Source organism: Taudactylus pleione, unplaced genomic scaffold (genome assembly GCF_031769625.1).
Source record: "Taudactylus pleione unplaced genomic scaffold, aTauple2 ptg000061l, whole genome shotgun sequence".
In the NCBI taxonomy this organism is placed as follows: domain Eukaryota; kingdom Metazoa; phylum Chordata; class Amphibia; order Anura; family Myobatrachidae; genus Taudactylus; species Taudactylus pleione.
This window is the reverse complement of record NW_028284463.1, coordinates 12029471-12045151: the sequence shown is the minus strand read 5'-3', so window position 1 is coordinate 12045151 and position 15681 is coordinate 12029471. Positions and strand designations below refer to the sequence as shown.

At 48.7% G+C, this 15681-nt stretch overlaps 1 protein-coding gene across 1 annotated transcript in view; it reads left to right on the top strand.

Moving 5' to 3' along the window:
- LOC148535048 (uncharacterized) overlaps positions 1-15681 on the top strand; it is a 121733-nt gene that overhangs the window by 70450 nt on the left and 35602 nt on the right. The window contains exons 7-9 of the mRNA XM_088464496.1: positions 454-558; positions 10472-10585; positions 11524-11652. Coding sequence (XP_088320622.1) covers positions 454-558; positions 10472-10585; positions 11524-11652 — 348 coding nt within the window. The remainder of the gene's footprint in view (positions 1-453; positions 559-10471; positions 10586-11523; positions 11653-15681) is intronic.

The following is a 15681-nucleotide window of genomic DNA, read 5'->3' as shown; positions in this document are numbered from 1 at the left end:
CCAACAACTTCTACTGCTCCTACTACTGCAGCTAAAACTATTACTGCTGCTCCTACTACTGCAGAACCCACTACCACTGCAGCTCCAACAACTACTGCTGCACCTACTGCAGCTGCAACTATTACTCCAGCACCCACTACCACTACTACTCCTACTACTGCTGCACCCACTACTACTGCAGCACCAACCACTGCTACTGCTCTTTCTATGGCAGCAACCAGTACCACTGCTGTTCCTACTACTGCTGCACCCACTACTACTGCTGCACCCACTATTCAGCTACTACTACTACTGCTGCTCCTACTACTGAAGTTAAAACTACTAAGGCTATACCCACTACTACTGCTTCATCAACTACAACTGCAGCTAAAATTACTACTGTTGCTCCTACTACTACAGCACCAACAACTACTGCTGCTCCTACTACTACTGCAGTACCCACTACCACTGTAGCACCAACCACTGCTACTCCTACTACTGCTGCACTCACTACCACTGAAGCTAAATCTACTACTGCTGCTCATACTACTACAGCTAAAACTACTACAGCTGCTCCTACTACTGCAGCTAAAACTACTACTGCTGCTCCTACTACTGCAGGACCCACTACTACTGCAGCATGAACCACTACAACTGCTCTTTCTACGGCAGTAACTACTACCACTGCTGCTCCTACTGCTACTGCACCCACTACTACTGCTGCACCCACTACCACTGCAGCTAAAACTGCTACTGCTGCTCCTACTACTGCGGCTAAAACTACTACTGCTGCTCCTACTACAACTACTGCTGCACCCACTAACACTGCTGTACCCATTGCCACTGCAGCAACAACTACTGCTGCTACTACTGCAGCTAAATCTACTTCTGCTCCTACTACTGCAGCTAAAACTACTACTGCAGCACCCACTACTACTGCTGCATCCACTACCACTGCTGAACCCACTAACACTGCAGCTCCAACAACTACTGCTGCACCTACTGCAGCTGCATCTACTACTCCAGCACCCACTACCACTGCAGCACCCATGTCTACTGCAGCACCAACTACTGCAGTAACAACTACTAACCAGCACCCACTACCACTGTAGTACCAACCACTACTACTCCTACTACTGCTGCACCCACTACTACTGCAGCACCAACCATTGCTACTGCTCTTTTTACGGCAGCAACTACTACCACTGCTGCTCCTACTACTGCTGCACCCACTACTACTGCTGCTCCTACTACCACTGCAGCTAAAACTACTAATGCTGCTCCTACTACTGCAGCTAAAACTACTACTGCTGCTGCTACTACTGCAGCACCAACAACTACTGCTACTCCTACTACTGCAGCACCAACAACTACTGCTACTCCTACAACTGCAGCTAAAACTACTACTGCTGCTCCTACTACTGCAGCACCAACAAATACTGCTGCTCCTACTACTGCAGCTAAAACTACTACTGCTCCTACTACTGCAGCTAAAACTACAACTGCTGCAGCACCAACAACTGCTACTCCTACTATTGCAGCACCAACAACTGCTACTCCTACTACTGCAGCACCAACAACTACTGCTGCTCCTACTACTGCAGCTAAAACTACTACTGCTGATCCTACTACTGCAGCTAAAACTACAACTGCTGCAGCACCAACAACTGCTACTCCTACTATTGCAGCACCAACAACTGCTACTCCTACTACTGCTGATCCTACTACTGCAGCTAAAACTACTACTGCTGCTGCTACTACTGCAGCACCAACAACTACTGCTGCTCCTACTACTGCAGCTAAAACTAATACTGTTGCTCCTACTGCTGCAGCACCCACTACTACTGCACCCACTACCACTGCTGCACCCACTACAACTGCATCTCCAACAACTACTGCTGCACCTACTGCAGTTGGAACTACTACTCCAGAACCCACTGCCACTGCTGCACCCATGTCTACTGCAGCACTCAGTGCCACTGCAGCACCAACTACTGTAGTAACAACTACTACTCCAGCATCCACTACCACTGTAGCACCAACCACTACTACTCCTACTACTGCTGCACCCACTACTACTGCAGCACCAACCACTACTACTGCTCTTTCTACCGCAGCAACTTCTACCACTGCTGCTCCTCCTATTGCTGCTCCTACTACCACTGCAGCTAAAACTACTACTGCTGCACCTACTACTGCAACTAAAACTACTACTGCTGCACCTACTACTGCAGCACCAACAACTACTGCTACTCCTACTACTGCAACTAAAACTACTACTACTGCTGTTCCTACTACTGCAGCTAAAACTACTAATGCTGCACCTACTACTGCAGCTAAAACTACTACTGCTGCTCCTACTACTGCTGCTCCTACTACTGCAGCTAAAACTACTACTGCTGCTCCTACTACTGCAGCTAAAACTACTGCTGCTCCTACTACTACTACTGCAGCACCAACAACTGCTGCTCCTACTATTGCAGCACCAACAACTGCTACTCCTACTACTGCAGCACCAACAACTACTGCTACTCCTACTACTGCAGCTAAAACTACTACTGCTACTCCTACTGCTGCAGCTAAAACTACTACTGCAACTCCTACTACTGTAGCAGCAACAACTACTGCTGCACCTACTACTGCAGCACCAACAACTACTGCTGCTCCTACTACTGTAGCTAAAACTACTACTGCTGCTCCTACTACTGCAGCACCCACTACTACTGCACCCACTACCACTGCAGCTCCATCAACTACTGCTGCACCTACTGCAGCTGCAACTACTACTCCAGCACCCAATACCACTGCAGCACCGATGTCTACTGCAGCACCAAGTGCTGCTGCAGCACCAACTACTGCAGTAACTACTACTACTCCAGCACCCACTACCACTGTGGCTCCAAACACTACTACTCCTACTACTGCTGCACCCACTACTACTGCAGCACCAACCATTGCTACTGCTCTTTTTACGGCAGCAACTACTACCACTGCTGCTGCTACTACTGCTGCATCCACTACTACTTCTGCTACTACTACCACTGCAGCTAAAACTACTACTGCTGCTGCTGCTACTACTGCAGCACCAAGAACTACTGCTACTCCTACTACTGCAGCACGAACAACTACTGCTACTCCTACTACTACAGCTAAAACTAATACTGCTGCTCCTACTACTGCAGCTAAAACAACTTCTGTTCCTACTACTACTACTACTGCAGCACCAACAACTGCTACTCCTACTATTGCAGCACCAACAGCTGCTACTCCTACTGCAGCACCAACAACTACTGCTACTCCTACTAATGCAGCTAAAACTACTACTGCTACACCTACTACTGCAGATAAAACTACTACTACTGCAACTCCTACTGCAGCACCAACAACTGCTACTCCTACTATTGCAGCACCAACAACTGCTACTCCTACTACTGTAACACCAATAACTACTGCTACTGCTACTACTGCAGCTAAAACTACTACTGCTACTCCTGCTACTGCAGCTAAAACAACTACTGCAACTCCTACTACTGCAGTAGCAACAACTACTGCTGCACCTACTACTGCAGCACCAACAACTTCTACTGCTCCTACTACTGCAGCTAAAACTATTACTGCTGCTCCTACTACTGCAGAACCCACTACCACTGCAGCTCCAACAACTACTGCTGCACCTACTGCAGCTGCAACTATTACTCCAGCACCCACTACCACTACTACTCCTAATACTGCTGCACCCACTACTACTGCAGCACCAACCACTGCTACTGCTCTTTCTATGGCAGCAACCAGTACCACTGCTGTTCCTACTACTGCTGCACCCACTACTACTGCTGCACCCACTATTCAGCTACTACTACTACTGCTGCTCCTACTACTGAAGTTAAAACTACTAAGGCTATACCCACTACTACTGCTTCATCAACTACAACTGCAGCTAAAATTACTACTGTTGCTCCTACTACTACAGCACCAACAACTACTGCTGCTCCTACTACTACTGCAGTACCCACTACCACTGTAGCACCAACCACTGCTACTCCTACTACTGCTGCACTCACTACCACTGCAGCTAAATCTACTACTGCTGCTCATACTACTACAGCTAAAACTACTACAGCTGCTCCTACTACTGCAGCTAAAACTACTACTGCTGCTCCTACTACTGCAGGACCCACTACTACTGCAGCATGAACCACTACAACTGCTCTTTCTATGGCAGTAACTACTACCACTGCTGCTCCTACTGCTACTGCACCCACTACTACTGCTGCACCCACTACCACTGCAGCTAAAACTGCTACTGCTGCTCCTACTACTGCGGCTAAAACTACTACTGCTGCTCCTACTACAACTACTGCTGCACCCACTAACACTGCTGTACCCATTGCCACTGCAGCAACAACTACTGCTGCTACTACTGCAGCTAAATCTACTTCTGCTCCTACTACTGCAGCTAAAACTACTACTGCAGCACCCACTACTACTGCTGCATCCACTACCACTGCTGAACCCACTAACACTGCAGCTCCAACAACTACTGCTGCACCTACTGCAGCTGCATCTACTACTCCAGCACCCACTACCACTGCAGCACCCATGTCTACTGCAGCACCAACTACTGCAGTAACAACTACTAACCAGCACCCACTACCACTGTAGTACCAACCACTACTACTCCTACTACTGCTGCACCCACTACTACTGCAGCACCAACCATTGCTACTGCTCTTTTTACGGCAGCAACTACTACCACTGCTGCTCCTACTACTGCTGCACCCACTACTACTGCTGCTCCTACTACCACTGCAGCTAAAACCACTAATGCTGCTCCTACTACTGCAGCTAAAACTACTACTGCTGCTGCTACTACTGCAGCACCAACAACTACTGCTACTCCTACTACTGCAGCACCAACAACTACTGCTACTCCTACAACTGCAGCTAAAACTACTACTGCTGCTCCTACTACTGCAGCACCAACAAATACTGCTGCTCCTACTACTGCAGCTAAAACTACTACTGCTCCTACTACTGCAGCTAAAACTACAACTGCTGCAGCACCAACAACTGCTACTCCTACTATTGCAGCACCAACAACTGCTACTCCTACTACTGCAGCACCAACAACTACTGCTGCTCCTACTACTGCAGCTAAAACTACTACTGCTGATCCTACTACTGCAGCTAAAACTACAACTGCTGCAGCACCAACAACTGCTACTCCTACTATTGCAGCACCAACAACTGCTACTCCTACTACTGCTGATCCTACTACTGCAGCTAAAACTACTACTGCTGCTGCTACTACTGCAGCACCAACAACTACTGCTGCTCCTACTACTGCAGCTAAAACTAATACTGTTGCTCCTACTGCTGCAGCACCCACTACTACTGCACCCACTACCACTGCTGCACCCACTACAACTGCATCTCCAACAACTACTGCTGCACCTACTGCAGTTGGAACTACTACTCCAGAACCCACTGCCACTGCTGCACCCATGTCTACTGCAGCACTCAGTGCCACTGCAGCACCAACTACTGTAGTAACAACTACTACTCCAGCATCCACTACCACTGTAGCACCAACCACTACTACTCCTACTACTGCTGCACCCACTACTACTGCAGCACCAACCACTACTACTGCTCTTTCTACCGCAGCAACTTCTACCACTGCTGCTCCTCCTATTGCTGCTCCTACTACCACTGCAGCTAAAACTACTACTGCTGCACCTACTACTGCAACTAAAACTACTACTGCTGCACCTACTACTGCAGCACCAACAACTACTGCTACTCCTACTACTGCAACTAAAACTACTACTACTGCTGTTCCTACTACTGCAGCTAAAACTACTAATGCTGCACCTACTACTGCAGCTAAAACTACTACTGCTGCTCCTACTACTGCTGCTCCTACTACTGCAGCTAAAACTACTACTGCTGCTCCTACTACTGCAGCTAAAACTACTGCTGCTCCTACTACTACTACTGCAGCACCAACAACTGCTGCTCCTACTATTGCAGCACCAACAACTGCTACTCCTACTACTGCAGCACCAACAACTACTGCTACTCCTACTACTGCAGCTAAAACTACTACTGCTACTCCTACTGCTGCAGCTAAAACTACTGCTGCTCCTACTACTACTACTGCAGCACCAACAACTGCTGCTCCTACTATTGCAGCACCAACAACTGCTACTCCTACTACTGCAGCACCAACAACTACTGCTACTCCTACTACTGCAGCTAAAACTACTACTGCTACTCCTACTGCTGCAGCTAAAACTACTACTGCAACTCCTACTACTGTAGCAGCAACAACTACTGCTGCACCTATTACTGCAGCACCAACAACTACTGCTGCTCCTACTACTGTAGCTAAAACTACTACTGCTGCTCCTACTACTGCAGCACCCACTACTACTGCACCCACTACCACTGCAGCTCCATCAACTACTGCTGCACCTACTGCAGCTGCAACTACTACTCCAGCACCCAATACCTCTGCAGCACCGATGTCTACTGCAGCACCAAGTGCTGCTGCAGCACCAACTACTGCAGTAACTACTACTACTCCAGCACCCACTACCACTGTGGCTCCAAACACTACTACTCCTACTACTGCTGCACCCACTACTACTGCAGCACCAACCATTGCTACTGCTCTTTTTACGGCAGCAACTACTACCACTGCTGCTGCTACTACTGCTGCATCCACTACTACTTCTGCTACTACTACCACTGCAGCTAAAACTACTACTGCTGCTGCTGCTACTACTGCAGCACCAAGAACTACTGCTACTCCTACTACTGCAGCACGAACAACTACTGCTACTCCTACTACTACAGCTAAAACTAATACTGCTGCTCCTACTACTGCAGCTAAAACAACTTCTGTTCCTACTACTACTACTACTGCAGCACCAACAACTGCTACTCCTACTATTGCAGCACCAACAGCTGCTACTCCTACTGCAGCACCAACAACTACTGCTACTCCTACTAATGCAGCTAAAACTACTACTGCTACACCTACTACTGCAGCTAAAACTACTACTACTGCAACTCCTACTGCAGCAGCAACAAATACTGCTGCACCTACTACTGCAGCACAAACAACTACTGCTGCTCCTACTACTGCAGCTAAAACTACTACTGCTGCTCCTACTACTGCAGCTAAACCTACTACTGCAGCACCCTCCACTACTGCACCCACTACCACTGCAGCTCCAACAACTACTGCTGCACCTACTGCAGCTGCAACTACTACTCCAGCACCCACTACCACTGCAGCACCCACTACACTGCTGCTCCTACTACTACAGCACCCACTACACTGCTGCTCCTACTACTACAGCACCCACTACACTGCTGCTCCTACTACTACAGCACCCACTACACTGCTGCTCCTACTACTGCTGCTCCTACTACTGCTCCTACTACTACTACAGCACTCACTACACTGCTGCTCCTATGACTACAGCACCCACTACACTGCTGCTCCTACTACTGCTGCTCCTACTACTACTACTACAGCACCCACTACACTACTGCTCCTACGACTACAGCACCCACTACACTGCTGCTCCTACTACTACAGCACCCACTACACTGCTGCTCCTACTACTGCTCCTACTACTACTACAGCACCCACTACACTGTTGCTCCTACAACTACAGCACCCACTACACTGCTGCTCCTACTACTAATATAGCACCCACTACACTGCTGCTCCTACTACTGCTGCTCCTACTACTGCTCCTACTACTACTACAGCACCCACTACACTGCTGCTCCTACTACTACAGCACCCACTACACTGCGGCTCCTACTACTGCTGCTCCTACTACTGCTCCTACTACTACTACTACAGCACCCACTACACTGCTGCTCCTACTACTACTGCTCCTTCTACTACTACTACAGCACCCACTACACTGCTGCTCCTACTACTACAGCACCCACTACACTGCTGCTCCTACTACTGCTCCTTCTACTACTACAGCAACCACTACACTGCTGCTCCTACTACTACAGCACCCACTACACTGCTGCTCCTACTACTACAGCACCCACTACACTGCTGCTCCTACTACTGCTGCTCCTACTACTGCTCCTACTACTACTACAGCACCCACTACATTGCTGCTCCTACTACTGCTTCTCCTACTACTGCTCCTACTACTACTACAGCACCCACTATACTACTGCTCCTACTACTACAGCACCCACTACACTGCTGCTCCTACTACTACAGCACCCACTACACTGCTGCTCCTACTATTGCTGCTCCTACTAATTCTCCTACTACTACTACAGCACCCACAACACTACTGCTCCTTCTACTATAGCACCCACTACACTGCTGCTCCTACTACTACTGCTCCTACTGCTACTACAGCACCCACTACACTGCTGCTCCTACTACTACAGCACCCACTACACTGCTGCTCCTACTAATACAGCACCCACTACACTGCTGCTCCTACTACTACTGCAGCTAAAACTACTACAGCTGCTCCTACTACAGCACCCACTACACTGCTGCTCCTACTACTACAGCACCCACTACACTGCAGCTCCTACAACTGCACCAACAACTACTGCTGCTCCTACTACTGCACCAACAACTACTGCTGCTCCTACTACTGCAGCTAAAACTACTACTGCTGCTCCTACTACTACAGCACCCACTACACTGCTGCTCCTACTACTACAGCACCCACTACACTGCTGCTCCTACTACTGCTCCTACTACTACTACAGCACCCACTACACTGTTGCTCCTACAACTACAGCACCCACTACACTGCTGCTCCTACTACTACTATAGCACCCACTACACCGCTGCTCCTACTACTGCTGCTCCTACTACTGCTCCTACTACTACTACAGCACCCACTACACTGCTGCTCCTACTACTACAGCACCCACTACACTGCGGCTCCTACTACTGCATCTCCTACTACTGCTCCTACTACTACTACTACTACAGCACCCACTACACTGCTGCTCCTACTACTACTGCTCCTTCTACTACTACTACAGCACCCACTACACTACTGCTCCTACTACTGCTCCTTCTACTACTACAGCAACCACTACACTGCTGCTCCTACTACTACAGCACCCACTACACTGCTGCTCCTACTACTACAGCACCCACTACACTGCTGCTCCTACTACTGCTGCTCCTACTACTGCTCCTACTAGTACTACAGCACCCACTACACTGCTGCTCCTACTACTGCTGCTCCTACTACTGCTCCTACTACTACTACAGCACCCACTATACTACTGCTCCTACTACTACAGCACCCACTACACTGCTGCTCCTACTACTACAGCACCCACTACACTGCTGCTCCTACTATTGCTGCTCCTACTAATTCTCCTACTACTACTACAGCACCCACAACACTACTGCTCCTACTACTATAGCACCCACTACACTGCTGCTCCTACTACTACTGCTCCTACTGCTACTACAGCACCCGCTACACTGCTGCTCCTACTACTACAGCACCCACTACACTGCTGCTCCTTCTAATACAGCACCCACTACACTGCTGCTCCTACTACTACTGCAGCTAAAACTACTACAGCTGCTCCTACTACAGCACCCACTACACTGCAGCTCCTACAACTGCACCAACAACTACTGCTGCTCCTACTACTGCAGCTAAAACTACTGCTGCTCCTACTACTACAGCACCAACAACTACTGCTGCTCCTACTACTGCACCAACAACTACTGCTGCTCCTACTACTGCAGCTAAAACTACTACTGCTGCTCCTACTACTGCAGCACCAACAACTACTGCTGCTCGTACTACTGCAGCTAAAACTACTACTGCTGAACCTACTACTGCAGCACCAGCAACTACTGCTACTCCTGCTACTGCAGCTAAAACTACTACTTCTGCTCCTACTACTGCAGCTAAAACTACTGCTGCTCCTACTACTGCTGCTAAAACTACTACTGCTACTCCTACTACTGCAGTTAAAACTACTACTGCTGCACCTACTACTGCAGCACCAACAACTACTGCTACTCCTGCTACTGCATCTAAAACTACTACTGCTGCTCCTCCTACTGCAGCTAAAACTACTGCTGCTCCTACTACTGCTGCTAAAACTACTACTGCTACTCCTACTACTGCAGCTATGACTACTACTGCTGCTCCTACTACTGCAGCTAAAACTACTACTGCTGCTCCTACTACTGCTACTGCAGCACCAACAACTGCTACTCCTACTATTGCAGCACTAACAACTGCTACTCCTACTGCTGCAACACCAATAACTACTGCTACTCCTACTACTGCAGCTAAAACTACTACTGCTACTCCTACTACTGCAGCTAACACTACTACTGCAACTCCTACTACTGCAGCAGCAACAACTACTGCAGCACCAACAACTTCTATTGCTCCTACCACTGCAGCTAAAACTATTACTGCTGCTCCTACTACTGCAGAACCCACTACCACTGCAGCTCCAACAACTACTGCTGCACATACTGCAGCTGCAACTACTACTCCAGCACCCACTACCACTACTACTCCTACTACTGCTGCACCCACTACTACTGCAGCACCAACCACTGCTACTGCTCTTTCTATGGCAGCAACCACTACCACTGCTGTTCCTACTACTGCTGCGCCCACTACTACTGCTGCACCCACTATTACTGCTCCTACTACTACTGCTGCTCCTACTACTGAAGCTAAAACTACTAAGGCTACACCCACTACTACTGCGTCATCAACTACAACTGCAGCTAAAATTACTACTGTTGCTCCTACTACTACAGCACCAACAACTACTGCTGCTCCTACTACAACTGGAGCTGCAACTACTACTGCTGCAGCACCCAATACTGCTGCACTCCTACTACTGCAGCACCAACCACTACTGCTGCTCCTACTACTACTGCAGTACCCACTACCACTGTAGCACCAACCACTACTACTCCTACTACTGCTGCACTCACTACCACTGCAGCTAAATCTACTACTGCTGCTCATACTACTACAGCTAAAACTACTACAGCTGCTCCTACTACTGCTGCACCTACTACTGCAGGACCCACTACTACTGCAGCACGAACCACTACAACTGCTCTTTCTACGACAGCAACTACTACCACTGCTGCTCCTACTACTGCTGCACCCACTACTACTGCTGCACCCACTACCACTGCAGCTAAAACTACTACTGCTGCTCCTACTGCTGCGGCTAAAACTACTACTGCTGCTCCTATTACTACTACTGCTGCACCGACTACCACTGCAGTACCCATTGCCACTGCAGCAACAACTACTGCTGCTACTACTGCAGCTAAAACTACTTCTGCTGCTCCTACTACTACTACTACTACAGCACCCACTACCACTGCAGCAACAACTACTGCTACTACTACTGCAGCTAAAACTAATACTGCAGCACCCACTACTACTGCTGCATCCACTACCACTGCTGAACCCACTAACACTGCAGCTCCAACAACTACTGCTGCACCTTCTGCAGCTTCATCTACTACTCCAGCACCCACTACCACTGCAGCACCCATGTCTACTGCAGCACCAACTACTGCAGTAACAACTACTAATCCAGCAACCACCACTGTAGTACCAACCACTACTACTCCTACTACTGCTGCACCCACTACTACTGCAGCACCAACCATTGCTACTGCTCTTTTTACGGCAGCAACTACTACCATAGCTGCTCCTACTACTGCTGCACCCACTACTACTGCTGCTTCTACTACCACTGCAGCTTAAACTACTAATGCTGCTCCTACTACTGCAGCTAAAACTACTACTGCTGCTGCTACTACTGCAGCACCAACAACTACTGCTACTCCTACTACTGTAGCACCAGGAACTACTGCTACTCCTACAACTGCAGCTAAAACTACTACTGCTGCTCCTACTACTGCAGCACCAACAAATACTGCTGCTCCTACTACTGCAGCTAAAACTACTACTGCTGCACCTACTACTGCAGCTAAAACTACAACTGCTGCAGCACCAACAACTGCTACTCCTACTATTGCAGCACCAACAACTGCTACTCCTACTACTGCAGCACCAACAACTACTGCTGCTCCTACTACTGCAGCTAAAACTACTACTGCTGATCCTACTACTGCAGCTAAAACTACAACTGCTGCAGCACCAACAACTGCTACTCCTACTATTGCAGCACCAACAACTGCTACTCCTACTACTGCAGCATCAACAACTACTGCTGCTCCTACTACTGCAGCTAAAACTAATACTGTTGCTCCTACTACTGCAGCACCCACTACTACTGCACCCACTACCACTGCTGCACCCACTATCACTGCATCTCAAACAACTACTGCTGCACCTACTGCAGTTGGAACTACTACTCCAGAACCCACTGCCACTGCTGCACCCATGTCTACTGCAGCACCCAGTGCCACTGCAGCACCAACTACTGTAGTAACAACTACTACTCCAGCATCCGCTACCACTGTAGTACCAACCACTACTACTCCTACTGCTGCTGCACCCACTACTACTGCAGCACCAACCACTGCTACTGCTCTTTCTACAGCTGCAACTACTACCACTGCTGCTCCTCCTATTGCTGCTCCTACTACCACTGCAGCTAAAACTACTGCTGCTCCTACTACTGCAGCTAAAACTACTACTGCTGCTGCTCCTACTACTGCAGCTAAAACTACTTCTGCTGCACCTACTACTGCAGCACCAACAACTTCTACTGCTCCTACTACTGCAGCTAAAACTATTACTGCTGCTCCTACTACTGCAGAACCCACTACCACTGCAGCTTCAACAACTACTGCTGCACTTACTGCAGCTGCAACTACTACTCCAGCACCCACTACCACTACTACTCCTACTACTGCTGCACCCACGACTACTGCAGCACCAACCACTGCTACTGCTCTTTCTGCGGCAGAAACCACTTCCACTGCTGTTCCTACTACTGCTGCACCCACTACTACTGCTGCACCCACTATTACTGCTACTACTACTACTGCTGCTCCTACTACTGAAGCTAAAACTACTAAGGCTACACCCACTACTACTGCTGCATCAACTACAACTGCAGCTAAAATTACTACTGTTGCTCCTACTACTACAGCACAAACAACTACTGCTGCTCCTACTACTACTGGAGCTGCAACTACTACTGCTGCAGCACCCAATACTGCTGCACTCCTACTACTGCAGCACCAACCACTACTGCTGCTCCTACTACTACTGCAGTACCCACTACCACTGTAGCACCAACCACTACTACTCCTAAAACTGCTGCACTCACTACTACTGCAGCTAAAACTACTACAGCAGCTCCTACTACTGCAGCTAAAACTACTACTCCTGCTCCTACTACTACTGCAGCTAAAACTACTACTGCTGCTCCTACTACTGCGGCTAAAATTACTACTGCTGCTTCTACTACCACTGCAGCTTAAACTACTAATGCTGCTCCTACTACTGCAGCTAAAACTACTACTGCTGCTGCTACTACTGCAGCACCAACAACTACTGCTACTCCTACTACTGTAGCACCAGGAACTACTGCTACTCCTACAACTGCAGCTAAAACTACTACTGCTGCTCCTACTACTGCAGCACCAACAAATACTGCTGCTCCTACTACTGCAGCTAAAACTACTACTGCTGCACCTACTACTGCAGCTAAAACTACAACTGCTGCAGCACCAACAACTGCTACTCCTACTATTGCAGCACCAACAACTGCTACTCCTACTACTGCAGCACCAACAACTACTGCTGCTCCTACTACTGCAGCTAAAACTACTACTGCTGATCCTACTACTGCAGCTAAAACTACTACTGCTGCTGCTACTACTGCAGCATCAACAACTACTGCTGCTCCTACTACTGCAGCTAAAACTAATACTGTTGCTCCTACTACTGCAGCACCCACTACTACTGCACCCACTACCACTGCTGCACCCACTACCACTGCATCTCAAACAACTACTGCTGCACCTACTGCAGTTGGAACTACTACTCCAGAACCCACTGCCACTGCTGCACCCATGTCTACTGCAGCACCCAGTGCCACTGCAGCACCAACTACTGTAGTAACAACTACTACTCCAGCATCCGCTACCACTGTAGTACCAACCACTACTACTCCTACTACTGCTGCACCCACTACTACTGCAGCACCAACCACTGCTACTGCTCTTTCTACAGCTGCAACTACTACCACTGCTGCTCCTCCTATTGCTGCTCCTACTACCACTGCAGCTAAAACTACTGCTGCTCCTACTACTGCAGCTAAAACTACTACTGCTGCTGCTCCTACTACTGCAGCTAAAACTACTTCTGCTGCACCTACTACTGCAGCACCAACAACTTCTACTGCTCCTACTACTGCAGCTAAAACTATTACTGCTGCTCCTACTACTGCAGAACCCACTACCACTGCAGCTTCAACAACTACTGCTGCACTTACTGCAGCTGCAACTACTACTCCAGCACCCACTACCACTACTACTCCTACTACTGCTGCACCCACGACTACTGCAGCACCAACCACTGCTACTGCTCTTTCTGCGGCAGAAACCACTTCCACTGCTGTTCCTACTACTGCTGCACCCACTACTACTGCTGCACCCACTATTACTGCTACTACTACTACTGCTGCTCCTACTACTGAAGCTAAAACTACTAAGGCTACACCCACTACTACTGCTGCATCAACTACAACTGCAGCTAAAATTACTACTGTTGCTCCTACTACTACAGCACCAACAACTACTGCTGCTCCTACTACTACTGGAGCTGCAACTACTACTGCTGCAGCACCCAATACTGCTGCACTCCTACTACTGCAGCACCAACCACTACTGCTGCTCCTACTACTACTGCAGTACCCACTACCACTGTAGCACCAACCACTACTACTCCTAAAACTGCTGCACTCACTACTACTGCAGCTAAAACTACTACAGCAGCTCCTACTACTGCAGCTAAAACTACTACTCCTGCTCCTACTACTGCAGGACCCACTACTACTGCAGCATGAACCACTACAACTGCTCTTTCTACGGCAGTAACTACTACCACTGCTGCTCCTACTACTGCTGCACCCACTACTACTGCTGCTCCTACTACTGTGGCTAAAACTACTACTGCTGCTCCTACTACTGCGGCTAAAACTACTACTGCTGCTCCTACTACTACTGCAGCTAAAACTACTACTGCTGCTCCTACTACTGCGGCTAAAATTACTACTGCTGCTCCTACTACTACTGCAGCTAAAACTACTACTGCTGCTCCTACTACTGCAGCTAAAACTACTACTGCTGCTCCTACTACTACTGCAGCTAAAACTACTACTGCTGCTCCTACTACTGCGGCCAAAACTACTACTGCTGCACCCACTACTACTGCAGCTAAAACTACTACTGCTGCTCCTACTACTGCGGCTAAAACTACTACTGCTGCTCCTACTACTACTGCAGCTAAAACTACTACTGCTGCTCCTACTACTGCAGCTAAAACTACTACTGCTGCTCCTACTACTGCGGCTAAAACTACTACTACTGCTGCTCCTACTACTACTGCAGCTAAAACTACTACTGCTGTTCCTACTACTGCAGCTAAAACTACTACTGCAGCACCAATAAATGCTACTCTTAATATT